The sequence below is a fragment of the Leptidea sinapis genome, chromosome 10 (assembly GCF_905404315.1).
Source record: "Leptidea sinapis chromosome 10, ilLepSina1.1, whole genome shotgun sequence".
Lineage (NCBI taxonomy): Eukaryota > Metazoa > Arthropoda > Insecta > Lepidoptera > Pieridae > Leptidea > Leptidea sinapis.
This window is the reverse complement of record NC_066274.1, coordinates 14,981,806-14,998,740: the sequence shown is the minus strand read 5'-3', so window position 1 is coordinate 14,998,740 and position 16,935 is coordinate 14,981,806. Positions and strand designations below refer to the sequence as shown.

Below are 16,935 nucleotides of genomic sequence, written 5' to 3'. Positions count from 1 at the left end.
TAAACTTTTTTTTTTGTTGTTGTTTTTTTGTTAATTTTTTTTTTGAATTTCTTGATTTTTAGTGAATTTGAAGTACACTACCTAACAACTTGTCTAAATATGTGTAGATATACAAACATTTTCAATGTAGCGATGAACGTAAGCGCTTTGCAATTTGATTACAGACAGTAAGAAATTCTGCCACAGATCGCACTTTTCCTGTAATCGTGCGACTTATTACTGAAGTCGTTATGGAGTCCCATTGATCATCATAATATTCGACTTCGACAATTACTTGACCGTAACTATGTCATGGCAGATGACTTAAATATCCAGATACCATAAAAAAGATTTCTATCGTTAATTTACTCCTAAGAATTGAAGAGTTCCGTTACTTTGTCATGGATTCAGTAATCAGAACCTTACCAAACTGTCACCAAACTATCTTTGAAGTATATCCTTTCCAATAAAAAAAGATTCATCGAAATTAGTTGGCGGGATATTGAGTTATTCGTAAATTTATCATCCACTCAGCTATACGTATCTATAGCATATTTAAGACCTTTATGGTTTTCTCATGGATGCCATTGTTAAATCTGGGCCAAATTACATTGGGACCACACGGGAGGGGACCAGCTTTCAAACAAAAAAAAATATGTAAATATTATATTGAAGTTCTTAAGTATACTATTATATTATATTATCAATAGTAGGTAAGGTTAATTTTAAGTGAACGACTAGTTTAGATGAAAGACATTAAAATTTGGTCGTAAAAGCTGTATATGAAACGTTGATAAAAAAATGAGTGTACCATATCTCAATTACACGATATAATACTTAATTCATTAAATACAAATAAATATAAGGTTATGTTGATGTCAAATATTATCTTATTGCCATAAAATATAAAAGCGTTCGTTAGGTTTAACTACAACGTATAAAAGTTTAGGTTCTCACCTTTCTTTCGTACATAAGTTAGCATTGTTAGAAGACTTACAAAAGAATAATTTGTATAATATAATATGACCAGTGCCGGAAGAAACTTGTTTATTCTATCGAGTTCTTTGTGAAACAGGTCGCGGAATCGGGTAAAATAAACCTTGTCCAATTTAACTCCTATAAGAGTCAAGTTTGCGCGTTTACCATTAAAAAACCCCATCTGTCGTATCAAAGCTCTTTGACGTCACTTCACTTAAAGTCTCGCTTAGTATCGGAATACTGGGTGTCGAAATCTCGAACGGTATTGCCAATTCCGCGGCCATCTGGAGGGTTCGAAGGAGCTGAGCGTCATTAATAGAGCAAGGCAATATTTCAATCCGGCCCACATTCTAGCGGTCTACAAACCGTAGGTTATGCGGATTATGTGGTCGGCCACATATGGAGTCTTGCTGTCACTTCTAGTCTGGCGCACCCCAGTATCAGCTCGATGCATTTGACCGCCTGCAACGCAGACCAGCTCGAATTGTCTCGTGAACTGTGAACGGCTGGATCACTTAGCGTTGTGTAGAAACTAGAGAGGAGGGACGTAGAGGGAGTAATCCGAAGAGCTATTTGAACTTATTCCTACAGCAGAATTCCACCTTCGCACGACACGCCACAAATAAGGATATATGACTTGGGTACCTTCAAAAAAAGCGCTTACACCTTCCAACCTTTAAAGGCCGGCAGAGCTACTGTGATTACTTTGGCGATGATCACTTAACACCAGGTGACCAGTATGCTCGTTTTTCCTCCTTTTTCATGATAAAAAGGCCATCTAAAATTGTATAGTATACTAACCACTAAGCAGGCTAATTAATTTTGTTATGATTTGATGGGCTGGAAGTTTCTTATCAGTTCTTCTCCCCATGATAAAACCCCTTTTGGAAACTGATGTAGCTTTATAACGCTTACGAAGTCTTGTTGCAATTTGTTTGTAAATGTCACTTCTATTCTATTCTATGTGTATGCCTCTATTATATCCTATAATAATATGTACCTAATCCATATATTCATAACGCCTGCAAACCCGATGCGCTAAGTCTGTCACCGTTTCACTTGAAGCAACCCGCTCATGAATATTAAACAGATAATGCAGTTATAATACCCGTCAGACCCAGTACTTTATCTACATATCCATTCCAACAATAATATTAACATTAATTTGATTTGGTTATTAATACTGACTAAATCTATGGACGTGCTCGTGTTGGTCGGGAATCTAAATTGTTCTAAATAGCTGCTATTTTTCTATTTATGAATTTTGTTCTATTCGTGAAGGTTTTTATTTGTAGTTCAATTGAAAATTTAATCCCTTACTACTCATTCTGGCCATAAATACTGTTGTAATTAAAGATAAACAAAATATAACTTTTGAATTTGGTATATTTCATTTTCATATGATTGTTCATTGAGTTTTCTCATTTTGGCGCCAATACTTTGTACAATATTTTGCGATATTAAAATAGAGTGGGGTGATAAAGACAACCGAATCGCTGTGATTGCTACAGTACAGTTTGTATACAGGGCTATTAATAGGTACAACGTGACCTCCTCTATTTGTGACAGAAAAATATCTGGCCGTCCACGTAATGTTTGTACGAAAAAGGTGGTCCAAAAGGCAATAAGGGAAAGAATATGAAGAAATCCAGTACGAAAGCAAAAGAGTTTATCTCGGGATATGAAGATAGCACCTAGAACCGTGTCGCGTATATTAAAAGATGACTTAGGACTTGCAGCCTAAATAATAGGGTCGTATGCATGAAATTGAGCAGTATTATACCAAACAAAATGACCGTATTTATGCTCAAAGCTCTAAGGAAGCTTCCCAATTAGTCGACAGAGTGCAACGTGGACACTGTCCGTCTTCAGTGATGGTTTGGTGGGGATGGGTGGTGAAGCTATAAAGGATTGACTCAGCCATACTTTTAGTAAAAAGGTATCAAGACATCGGCCCTAGTGTATCAAGATACGATTCTCGAGAAGGTTGTGTAGCCCCTTTACAACACCATGTTCAATAACCAGGAATGATCCTTTCCAGCAAGACTCGGCGCCGGGTCACAAAGCTCGGGCTACGCAGTCTTGGTTGGAATTGAACGTTTTGGACTTCATCAGAGCTGCATTTGGCTCCATACCTACTTTGTGTTAAGCAATCACAGCAATTCGGTTCTCTTTATCACCCCACTCTATTTTAATATCGCAAAAAGTTATTGTACAATGTATTGACAAATGATTTAAGTTTTCTTTAGTGTTAATTCCGCCAATATTTGTTTTTAAACACGTGTCGAATTGTTTAAAAACAAATATTGGCAGCTTTACCACTAAGGACAACTTAAATCATTTGTATAATTATGGATTTCCGCAAAGTAACGCCTACCTCATTTTTTTTTTTAAACAATGTATTGACGCCAAAATGAGAAAACTCAATGAACAATCATATAAAAATGACAGATTCCAAATTCAAATGTAATATTTTGTTTATTGTTAATTATGACAGTATATTGGCTGCTCTGAGACTGATTATATCTTTATCCCCAGAGAATACCAGCACTGTAATAATGGGATATTATAACAGTGAGTATAACAATAAATTCATGAAACAAAACAAGTTTCGCGTTGTTCGTATGGACATTGAAATGACGTCACGTAACTGTCGACCACAATGCATGTGTAACCGCTACCAGTAATGAAATTGTGTCATCTGAATTTCGCGTTTATAGACAAAATTATAATAATTAATATGAATAATTTGTTATTTTACTCACTCCTGGGATTATGATGTTTATAGAAGAAATTCCGGAGTCAGCTAGGTCATGTACACTTCTCCATAAATACAAGGATTACGGTCCAAAATGTGACAGCTTATCCAAAAAAGTGTCCATATTGTTGAAATCATAATATTTCGCGGCGGCCATCTTTAATTTCAAAAATGATCCCAAATTCGTTCTCTGCCCCGAGAACCTCGGATAAGATATCCATTTTGTTGAAATCATAATTTTGCGCGGGGGCCATCTTGGATTTAAAAAATGATTCCAAATTCGTTATCTACACCCTCGAGAACCTCGGGTATGATATCCATATTGTTGAAATAATAGTTTTGCACGGCGGGCATCTTGGATTTCAAAAATGATTCCAAATTCGTTCTCTGCACCCTCGAGAACCTTGGACACGATTCATATGACATAAATAAAATTTGAAAACAATATTTTATGAACGATGCGCGACTCAAACCCACGACCTCTCGCGTTCCGTGCGAGTTCTCTCCCAACTGAGCTAACCGTACAGTGACGTATCGTCATAAAATCTTGTATGCTTTTATCAACTCTCAGGTTGTGGCTTCATCTACAGGATCTACTTTGTGTGTGTATTAATCCAATAACAAATTGGATATCCCTATTGTTTTTCGTTTCATCGAGTTTCAAATCACAACAAATCTAAAGATGTAAATGTAGGCAAAAACACGAAAAGTTATGTGGTTATATCTATGAGGCGCCATCATCCCTAACTCTTTCTTATTAACTTTCTGTTAAGATTATGATTATACAGGCAGATGTCGTAGGCAACCTTACAAAAAGAAGTACCCATTCCAGATATAAAGAAAATGACGTTATTTATCCTTGATGGATAATTAATCGACAAAATAATTGTTTTGTTAAAACATACTAACATTGCGTCCTTACGCTATCAATATAGCGGAAGGACGCAATAATAGGTATTGCTATTTATTTTGAAATGATCCGGTTTCTAGCCGAAAAACTGAGTAAAGTTAATCGAAATAGCAAAATATACAGTACAGTTCTATATCATATTTTTGTGTGGTGTTTGGTTGCGTACCAATTGTCTATTCTCATTGTTGTATTTTTTTTGTTATAGCAAACTATATTATACCAGTAGAGATAGAGAGATACCTATATACAAAAGATGCATTGGTATCTGATTGACTAATCGAATGCCAATTGACTCTCGCACAGGTTAATAACCAGTTGTCACCGGGCACCGGAATAGTCATAGGAATCATATCAAACCCTATTCGCATCGCATCAAAGTACTCGGTGTAATGCAACTCATTCACCAAACGCCGAAAAACTTTAGCATCAGGTTCCTAGAAGATTAGCGGGGGCCCCCAGCTGCAGACCATCTCTTCCTCGAACCTCAAGAGAGACCAACAGAGTACAAGACCTAGCCTAGAGAACAAAGCGTAGTGATTTCGTGGTAATGTCCCGTCTCGCACTACTTGTGTACACCTCCGTTTTTTGTTTATAATTTAAATATTTACTTATTCTACGTTCAACTAACCTCATAGTATACACAAACACTATCTATCTATGGGTCAAATTGTAGTAACTTTACATGTTATTTGATAAAAAATCATCAAAACAGTCCAAACTGTAACAACTTGTCCGAAGAAGTTTAAATTTTTCAAATTTTAGACGTATGTACTGGAAAACTTTGCGTTATAATTTGAATTTAAAAGAATTAAATTAAATTTCATTTCGGTCCTCCACAGTGCGGTTTTCAAGGAGCTTTCTTACACGTATTACAAAGCTGTGGAATGAGCTTACTTGTGTGGTGTTTCCGGGACGATACGACATGGGTACCTTCAAAAAAAACGCGTACACCTTCCTTAAAGGCCGGCAACGCTCCTGTGATTACTCTGGTGTTGCAAGAGATTGTAGGCGGCGGTGATCACTTAACAACAGGTGACTCGTACTCTCATTTGTCCTCCGATTTAATCAATCAATCAATCTGAATCAGTTTATTCACGTAGGTCACGGAAATGACACTGATGAATGTCAAAAAAGAATTAAATATTTTTCTTATTGAATCTACCGCTACTTCGTAAAGGGTTGAGCTAATGAGAAGAAGAAGCAAGAAACTTATTGCCACTCTTTTATATCAAGAATTACATTTACATCGATTTACAAATCATTTCAATTACAATATAATATGTAAAATGTAAAATGATGCAACAAATTCCATAAAAAAAACACCAGTTTCGTATGTAAATTTTTAGTTACAAATTTAATTCATCTCATTCCATAATGCCACCGAAACACAACGCACGGAATTGAATGACATTAAATTGAAAATGTGACAGTCGACTTCGTGATTGATTGACAATTATTACTACAATTTGACCCATAGATAGATAGTGTTTGTGTATACTATGAGGTTAGTTGAACGTAGAATAAGTAAATATTTAAATTATAAACAAAAAACGGAGGTGTACACAAGTAGTGCGAGACGGGACATTACCACGAAATCACTACGCTTTGTTCTCTAGGCTAGGTCTTGTACTCTGTTGGTCTCTCTTGAGGTTCGAGGAAGAGATGGTCTGCAGCTGGGGGCCCCCGCTAATCCTCTAGGAACCTGATGCTAAAGTTTGTCGGCGTTTGGTGAATGAGTTGCATTACACCGAGTACTTTGATGCGAAGCGAATAGGGTTTGATATGATTCCTATGTCTTATCCGGTGCCCGGTGACAACTGGTTATTAACCGGTGCGAGAGTCAATTGGCATTCGATTAGCCAATCAGATACCAATGCATCTTTTGTATATAGGTATCTCTCTATTTCTACTGGTATAATATAGTTTGCCATAACAAAAAAAATACAACAATGAGAATAGACAATTGGTACGCAACCAAACACTACACAAAAATATGATATAGAACTGTACTGTATATTTTGCTATTTCGATTAACTTTACTCAGTTTTTTGGCTAGAAACCGGATTTTATTGCGTCAGAATCCTCGTGGCTCTGTGGCTAACTAAGGCGTTAGATTGTGCCGCGTCGAACCGAGTTCGAATCTCAGCTCCAAAAATATTTTGTTTTTTTATTTATAATTTAATAACAAGATTATTGGGTGAAGGATTAAATTCCTACTTGAACATTCATTGAAGTTTATTATCAGCGGAACTAGGCGCTTGTGTCGATTTGAAGCACTCGCACTATGAATTGCCAAGAGTGTAATAAAAAGATAGACCGTGGATGCCTATTAAATTGTTCCTCGTGCAAGGGTCCACACCACTTTTCCTGTATGAATATTGATTCAGCAAAATTCAAGGATCATCGTCAAGAACTGAACCGGACTGTAAAATGTGGCAAATGCAAACGTCATTCGTTGACAGATACGCCTGCCTTGAACTCAACATCTTTAAACATTGACACAAATGTCAATAAAGCTAACCCAATATTGCAGTCTCCTAACAACCAAGATCATTTCGTAACAGAAAACCGTCTTCGTGACATTCTCAGACAGGAAGTGTCACAAATAATTAAACAGCAAGTTGCCGAACAACTGAAGGACATCAAAACACAGGTGAGAAGTTACCAAGATTCCTTTGAGTTCTTCAATAAGCAATACGAAGATCTCAAAAAATCGTTGGACGAAAAAAATGAAGTCATAAAATATCTTCAAACGGACAATCAAAAACTACAAAGTTCCGTTAAAGATTTGACAACTAGGTTGAGCAACGTCGAACAACTCATGCGCGAATCTAACGTTGAAATAAACGGGCTCCCTGAACATCGATCCGAAAATCTGTCCACAACTATTATAAGCCTTGCTGAAGCTGTTGGATGCTCTATTGGAGATGCTGATATTCAACATGTTACTCGCGTGGCTAAATTGGACAAAGAAAGTACAAGGCCCCGAGCTGTAATAGCAAAACTACGAAGTGCTCGTCAACGTGATACCCTCTTAGCCGCAGTCACAAAGTTCAATAAAAATAAAAAGGCTCATGAAAAGCTAAACTCTGGCCATTTCGGTGTTTCTGGAAGTGCTCCTCTTGCCCCAATCTACGTTAGCGAACATCTTACCCCAGCATATAAGTCTTTACATGCAGCTGCTCGAACAACGACTAAAGTCTCGGGCTATAAGTATGTATGGGTTCGTAACGGGCGAATCTATATGAGAAAAGACGAATCGTGCTCCTGCATTCTAATCCGCAGTCATGACACTCTCAAGTCAATTACTTAGGAACTATATGTATTTTATGTTTTAGATTTAAATGCGACTCAGTTTTCCATTTCCAAATTCGATTCTGTTGACATATATTATCAGAACGTAAGAGGTATACGTACAAAAACTAATGAAATATATAAAAATATTCTTCAAAATGAATATAAAATTATAATTTTTACCGAAACATGGTTAAACAATCAAATATTTGATAACGAATTCATCGATGGTCGTTATGTGGTCTACCGCCGTGATCGCCATACTTCCAGTAATAGCAAGTTGGATGGCGGAGGAGTTATGATAGCAGTACTGAAAGACATAACTTCAGCACGTATCAGTCATTATGAAAGCGAATGTGAAGATCTATGGATAACTATAGAGTTGAATCTGAATAACATCCTTAAAAAAATAACAATTTGTGCTGTTTATTTATCTCCACCTGTCAAACTTCACTCTCACTTCAACTCGCTGCTTTTATTAATAACGCTAACTCTGTCATCGATCATACAGAAGAATTAATTATAATTGGAGATTTTAATCAGAGCTCAATTATCTGGTCACCCGTAAACAACAGTACATACACTCTACCATCATACCACCACAATCCCTTAGGTTATAATTTGATTGATTATAAAATCAATAAATCAAAAATTATAAATTAAAATTATAAAATCAAAAAATAACTCTACTAATAATTTATACCAAATCAATAATATTCAAAACGCAAACGGAAATATATTAGACTTAGTACTTTGCAGTTTCAACTCTGTAAATATAAGTAAACCATTACAATTACTGTCTAAATTAGATCCGTATCATCCTAATCTCGTTTTAAATCTAAGTTTTCCCAATCTTACCTTCCTTAAACCTAAGCCCCGTAGCGATTATAATTATTTCAAAGCCGATTATGATGCTATTAAAAAAGAATTAAAGAGCTATCCATGGCAGGACCCACTAAAAGAAAAACATGTAAATGAAATGGTTTCTGTCCTATATAACAAGTTGTGAAAAACTATATCAAAATATGTACCAAAGCGCAAGGTGAAAACTTCCAGATATCCTCACTGGTATACTGGACAACTAATAAAAATACTTTCGGAAAAAAATTAAGTCCGTGCAAAATATAAAAAATATAGAAACCCGCGGGATCGACTGGAATTTGAAATCCTCCGGGATCGGTGTCACTCTTTACATGATCATTGTTTGTCTGTTTATAGAAACAATATTGAGGACAATATAACAAAAAATCCAAAGGCGTTTTGGCGATACATTAAGGATAAAAAGAAAAATAAATGTACTACTACCTAAAAACTAAAAACTACCTGACAGAATGACTAAAGACGACTCCGTGGCAAATACCGGCCCTGAAATAGCAAACCTTTTTGCCTCCCACTTTTATTCAGTGTACTCTAATATAAAGACTTCTACACACAATCACCCATCACAAATACTATCGGACACACTCATCAATTGTATTTATATAACAGAAACAGATATTATTAAAAAAATCAAAAAAATTAATATTTTTAAAGCTAGCGGCCCTGACGATATCCACCCATTTTTCATTAATAAATGTAGTACTGTTCTCTCTTTTCCTCTGTTTCTAATTTTTAACAAATCATTACAAGATGGCATATTCCCGGAAGTATGGAAAGAAAGCAAAATAGTGCCTATATTTAAAAAGGGCGACTTATCGAAAGTAGAAAATTACCGGCCAATTGCAATACTATCTTGCCTTGCCAAGCTCTTTGAATCTCTTGTTACTCCTACCATAACTAGGCATATCAGTGCCACTATATCAAATAACCAACACGGGTTTTTCAACGGAAGATCTGTCCAAACAAACTTAGTTTCCTACGTTTCCAATATTTGCAGTGACATAGATAAGGGCCATGAAGTACACAGTATCTATACAGATTTTAAAAGCGCATTTGACAAAGTTGACCACAATTTGCTTACACTGAAATTAAAAACCGCCGGTGTATGTGGTTCACTTCTTAACTGGCTTATATCTTATTTAGGAATGAGATCCCAAATAGTGATGACCAACGGTTATAAGTCACATACTTACTATGCAACCTCTGGTGTGCCGCAAGGATCCCACCTTGCACCAATCTTATTCTTGTTATTTATCAACGATATTAGTTCAGTAATACTCCACTCCATATTCTCTATATTTGCGGACAATTTGAAGCTTTATGTTACCGCATCCCCTGTCTCCTGTGCACAACTACAAGCCGATTTAAATAGAATATGGACATGGTGTTACACTAACAATATGTATTTAAATATCAGCAAGTGCTTCCTTATAAAATTTACCCGCAAAAAGAAACAATCGAATTTTGTTTACACGTTAAATAATACAGAGATACAAGAAGTAAGTGAAATCCGTGATTTAGGTGTTCTTATCGATAATCAACTCACATTCAATTCGCACATAGACTCAGACGTTAAAAAATCTACGCAGATGCTTGGCTTTATGAGGCGCAAAACCAATAAATTCCGTCGTGTAAAAACCAAAATACTACTGTTTAATGCTCTAGTACGAACCCATATTGAATACGCAAGTGTTGTTTGGAATCCTTTCTACAGTTTGCAGTCGCAACGCATTGAATCAATACAGCGGTCTTTTTCGAGACATCTAACTTTTTCAACACCTGGAATATCTTATGATGCCCTTATACCCAACGCCTCGACTTCTTTAAACTTCATTCACTAAAATCTCGTCGCAGCTACCTAGATTTATTATTTCTGCACAAAATAGTTAATAATAAAATAAATAATTCTGATCTTCAAGATTGCATATCCCTCTCAGTACCCTTTAAATACCCAAGACAGACGATATCCAAGATCTTTCACATTCCTTACTGCAGAACAAACATTGGACTCAACGCCCCCATCGTCAGGCTTTGTAGATTATACAACGAAGTAAATTCAAAAAATTCAGAAATCGATATTTTCAACGATAATTCAAAAAAGTTTGTAAAAATTCTCGCACATCAAGCTAACCTGTGAATTTTTTTTTTCCAAGTAGTATGTACCAATATCCTCTTCATTATAAAACCATATAAATTATATCCTTACTTTATATACATTTTTGTACTTAGACATTTTTGACTGTATAAATCACACTGTTCACTGTTACCATTGAATGATGTGTTCATCTTTAATTGTTACATATATCAGAATAATTGTACCTAGCATAAGTTTATATAAATGTGTAATATATGTAATGTTGATGATCCAAATAAATAAATAAATAAAAATAAATAAACAATTAAATTTGATTGGTTGGTTGATTGTATTTTTGTTCATTAGAATACTTTCAAGCTAAGACGAAAAGAAGCATAGCTTGTATTGTAGTATTAAGGGGACCTAGCATTACTAGTGAATGTAAAAGGTTAATGAAGGATAAATCAAAATAATATGTATTTAGAAATATGAATAAATGAATAGCCTTCTTGCCAAGAAACATATATCTCGAAGACGGCGCCTGTGGAAACTATAGAAAATAAAAAAAAAATTAACAGAAAAACAACCGACTTCAAAAACACTATTCAAAAACAATAGATATAATATGCACTAAAAAGTATTAAAATAATTGCGTATTTTTATACAATCTAATTAATAAATGTAATTCTAGTTACGTTTATTGTTAATTTTTGAATCGGTATCCTTCCGCCGCGACCCGCTCTCGCCTCTAGCCTCCTCAAGACTCAAGCACATCTCACCTATAACTATGTATGTAGTTACAAACCTATCTTGGATGACACCGATTGGCGCAATATTGAGTTATTCGTAAATTTATCCTATTACTTTGCTATACGAATGTATAGCAAATTTAAGACTTTTATGGTTTTTTCAAGGTCAGATCTGGACCAAATTACAACGGGACCACACGGGAACCACCAGATTTCAAATAAAAAAATAATTATCAAAATCGGTTCACCCAGTCGAAAGTTTTGAGGTACAAACCTAAAAAAAACCGACGAATTGAGAACCTTCTCCTTTTTTGAAGTCGGTTAATAAAATTGGAAGATACTAAAAGCATATTACAGTAATAGAACAGTACTTTAACCTCATACTAGAGCGACCGAATTGACGCACGCACACTTACACACGATGAACACGGGCGCTAAGCAATCTTGGGAAGACAAAACTATTGAGTGCCACGCCGTATGCCGAGATTGGTCGCTGTCAGAGGTAAATTAACTGAGCTGCGCCGTCTGCGTCGTCAATCTTTTTGTATGTACCAAACCTAGCGCTTCGCCCAGACGTAGATGTAAATTTCAAAGACGCAGCAAAGTTAGAGCGCTTTCGCACTACGTCCGATCCAAATGCGATCCGTACCCGTGAAAATATGGTCCGGTGCAGTCGTAAAATTATTTCTATTGTAGTTTATGCACTAGATCCGGCTTCTGTCATCCGATTTCTTTCCGTCAACCGTTATAAATAGTTCTAAGAGTACACCGGACCGTATTTTCACGGATAGGGATCGGATTTGGATCGAACGTAGGGCGAAAGTGCTCTTACGCTACTTTTTTATTGCTTCTATTGTATAAGAAGTGACATACTAAGCCGCATTACACAAATACATTATGTATTATACATTTTTATCCGTGCACGCTGTCTGTCAATGGGACGACGTATAGCTTACCAGCGATATAAAGTTTGTACGGAAATTGCAGTTGACGTGTCCCAATATAAGGCGATAAGAATGACTTATATTGGGACAGCTTCAGATTATTGACAGCTAATTACTGACAATAGAAGGTAGTAATTTATCTCTACCCGTAGATAGTATATTGAGAACGACCGTAAGATGTAAGACATCGTGTAGAGTTTTCAAGCCCGCCTGAGATCTCATAACTCTAAACTTTGCAACCAACTTATGAAAGAAACTTTAACACATAATGAAAAAAAATATGTATACACGTAAGAAGTTATACTTCTTTGGCCTAACAAAGCAAAAATCCTTAAAATTATTTATTCCTCGTCCTATTCTACGTTTGTAGAAAGAACAATATTGTTAAAATTAATTATTAAATAACGAATACGGCTGTACGGGCTTGAAGCCTTTGCCTATACTAATAATGGACGAATAAACCAAACAATAATAATAACGAATGTCGAAAACGTCAGAAAAATTTTAGGAACCAACTTCACCCTGTTACTTTAGTGTTACAGTGATGCGCGTGCATTTTAAGATTTCACTCTCATAATTTTTATATAACGCGCCTAAAGAAGTATAACTTCAAAAAAAAAACTTACAAATTTAATTTTTACCAAGAAATAAGGATATTGCGAGATTCAAACTCTATTGTAGATTATGCCTACAACCAACAACAGATCATACAAAATAATATTGCGAATCCCTATGTCGTTTGGAGGATTTCCGTCACCCCAAATTTGCGAGGTTTGTCTGAGTAATTAGGTTTGCTTTAATTAATATAGGGCGAGGTGTATCCATAGTTCTAAATGTAATTAACAGCTGAGATGAGAAATATTAATATTTATAAGCCTCGGGGTCGAAAGCAAATTTTCGCTCGAAGTGGCGAAATGAATTTTTATACGTTGATTATACATTGTTGAGATTGGGTCTCGAGTATTGTTTATTGATCATACTTGATTGCTTTTCCTTTGGCAATGAAGTTAATATGCTGTATATTTTCGGGATCTATTTATCTGGCGGCTAAATAATTGCCTCTATTTGCCTTGCCTCTTCGATAATAATATATTTTATAATTTCTGTCTTCAAATTGAAAAGGCTTATTATTCCTACGCTAGGCTACGCTACTAATTTCAATAAGTTACCTGAAGCAAGAAAACCTCGAGCAAATATCAGTCTCATTTCATTAGCATCTCTTCACGTAACTTATTGAAATTTGTTTATATCTCAAGTAGGTTTTTATCTTATTAGCTGCCTTTTAAATTTGACTACAAAAATTAAAAATATGTTACAGTCATCGGAGTCATTTACTCCGATAACTGTACATAACATCGAATAAAAAAAATATATACAACACATAATTAACTTCATTGCCAAGAGAAAAGCAATCATGTATGAAGATCAAGAAAAAATACTCGAGACCCAATCTTAAAAATGTATAATATATTTGTAAGTAAGTTACGTGAAGAGATGCTAATGAAATGAGACTGATATTTGCTCGAGGTTTTCTTGCTTCAGGTAACTTATTGAAATTAGTAGCCTAGACTAGCGTAGGAATAATAAGCCTTTTCAATTTGAAGACAGAAATTATAAAATATATTATTATCGAAGAGGCAAGGCAAATAGAGGCAATTATTTAGCCGCCAGATAAGTAGATCCCGAAAATATACAGCATATTAACTTCATTGCCAAAGGAAAAGCAATCAAGTATGATCAATAAACAATACTCGAGACCCAATCTCAACAATGTATAATCAACGTATAAAAATTCATTTCGCCACTTCGAGCGAAAATTTGCTTTCGACCCCGAGGCTTATCAATATTAATATTTCTCATCTTAGCTGTTAATTACATTTAGAACTATGGATACACCTCGCCCTATATTAATTAAAGCAAACCTAATTACTCAGACAAACCTCGCAAATTTGGGGAGACGGAATTCCTCCAAACGACATAGGGATTCGCAATATTATTTTGTATGATCTGTTGCTGGTTGTAGGCATAATCTACAATAGAGTTTTAATCTCGCAGTATACTTATTTCTTGGTATAAATTAAATTTGTTCTTTTTTTTTTTTGAAGTTATACTTCTATATCTACTTTTGTGTGCCAATAAAATTATCGATGGTAACTCACCGTATCCGTCCACGCTGACTGTCAATGGGAGGACGTATAGCCTACCAGCGATAGAAGTTTGTATGGAAATTGCAATTCATGAGTCCCAATATAAGGCGATAAGAATGACTTATCGGGTATATTGGGACAGCTTCAGATTAATGACAGCTAATTACTGTCAGTAGAATGTAGTAATTTATCTCTATCTGTAGATTATATTGGGATAATTAATCGAGAGCGGTTTTTTTCCTTTGGTTATGCTGCAAGAACTACTGAACCGATCGGAATAATATTTATACCATTCGATGCAGCGTGTTTCGCAGAAAGTTGTAGTATTTAATTTACAGTGATTATCCACTTATCCGGAACCTATATTTTTTTGACTTAGAAAAACCTATTCGCAATACCATGACATTTCATTAGATATGACAATTCGTACAATGCGCAAGCGCGGGGTATTAAATTTACATGGCAACTAGCTGATCCGATAGACGTTGTTCGGTACATAATAAATAGTACCTGGATGCCCGAGCCTTACTCGGATTTTCAAGAAGGTACAAAAGTTGAACAAAAAAAAACTTATAGTACATCTGGGTCACCCAATGTCACGTCTGATATATTATATTCTTGTATATAGTGGCAAAATTTAACTTTGTATTCTAATGTTATTGTAGCAGTTTCTCATTAAAACACGAATAAAACTACATTATTTAACATTGAATCTTAGCTAGATCGATTTTTCGCCCCCGAAACTACCTGTATACTAAATTTCATTAAAATCGTTGGAGCCGTTTCCAAGATTCAGTTTATATATATATATTTATATACAAGAATTGCTCGTTTAAAGATATTAAATATAATACTGAGTTTTATGAATTTGTCAATAATATTTCATAACATCAAGAATTATTTCGTAAATTATGCTCCCTGTTGTTTTGAAATTGTTTCACAACGGAACTGTCAACCGAGCGTCAATGAATTCGCTCATAGAAAATATGTCCACACAAAACAATTAACATTAGAAAAACAAATATTATGGGTCCCAAATCGAAATAAAATCTATCCGATCCCTCAAGTTATACTAAACTGCACTCCATGATGTAATCCCCATTAAAATCCGTCCATTAGTTTAGGAGTTCACTGGAAACAAACATCAGAACACTGGATTTATATATATGTACTAGCTGACCCGACACACGTGGTCCTGTAGATTATAAAAAAATACTGTTTTATAGGAATTTGCCAATAATATTTCAAAACATCAAGAATTATTTCGTTAGAAATGCTCCCTGTTGTTATAATGAAATTGTTTCACAGCGGAACTGTCAAACCGTGTGTCACTAAATCCTCTGATATAAAATATGTCCATACAAAACAAATATTGAAAATAAAAATAATTATGGGTCCTAAATCGAAATAAAAACTATCCTATCTCTCAAGTTGGACTAAAAGTTGATTATATTGGGAACGGCCGCAAGACTCCCGATATTCAATTAGTCTTACGGAGAAAGTTGGCTAATTAAAATCTATTGTTCTCTTTCAAACAAAATAAGTCCCCAAATAAACTTAGGTCCAGTAACAATTATAGAATTTCACAAAACAATTAAAAGAATCTATTAATTTTTCGTATATTTTTTTATTGAAACCAAGTTAAAATGTGTTTACAATGAGCGCGTGGTATTGTGTTTTCGTAAAATTCGTCTGTGTAACTTAATTATAAAATGAGTTGTTATAAATACAAGGAGTAATTTTATACGAGTATATCTATTCGATAAATTATATTACATGAAATATTATGTTGTAGAGCGACCGTACGTTTCATTCGAATTTCGTGATTTTCTTAAAGAAAAGTAACTAACAGCCACGTTAATATTAAATATTTTAACCGACTTCAAAAAAGGAGGAGGTTCTCAATTCGTCGGTATGTTTTTTTATGTTTGTTACCACAAAACTTTCGACTGGGTGAACCAATTTTGATAATTCTATTTTTATTTGAAAGCTGTTGCTTCCCGTGTGGTTATTGTAATTTTTGGAGTCGGTGTCATCCAGGATAGGTTTGTAAGAACATACATAGTTCTAGGTGAGATGTGCTTGAGTCGTGAGGAGGCGAGAGGCGAGAGCGGATCGCGGCGGAAGGACACAGATTCCAAAAATAACAATAATCGTAACTAGAATTAGATTAATTGATTAGATTGTTTAAAAATACGCAATTATTTTCGTACTTTTTAGTGT

General features: G+C 35.0%; 2 protein-coding genes across 2 annotated transcripts in view; one reads left to right on the top strand and one right to left on the bottom strand.

Annotated features, from left to right (window-relative positions):
* The window catches only part of LOC126966330 (lachesin-like), a 136,237-nt gene that overhangs the window by 87,377 nt on the left and 31,925 nt on the right, over nt 1–16,935 (bottom strand). The window lies entirely within an intron of this gene.
* Nucleotides 6,910–7,938, top strand: LOC126966651 (uncharacterized). The gene has a single exon (XM_050810812.1). The coding sequence runs from the start codon at nt 6,910–6,912 to the stop codon at nt 7,936–7,938; it is 1,029 nt and encodes a 342-aa protein (XP_050666769.1).

Excerpts from the sequence above, each read along its gene's own strand:
- LOC126966651 (XM_050810812.1), top strand. The coding sequence starts at position 6,910 with ATGAATTGCCAAGAGTGTAATAAAAAGATAGACCGTGGATGCCTATTA.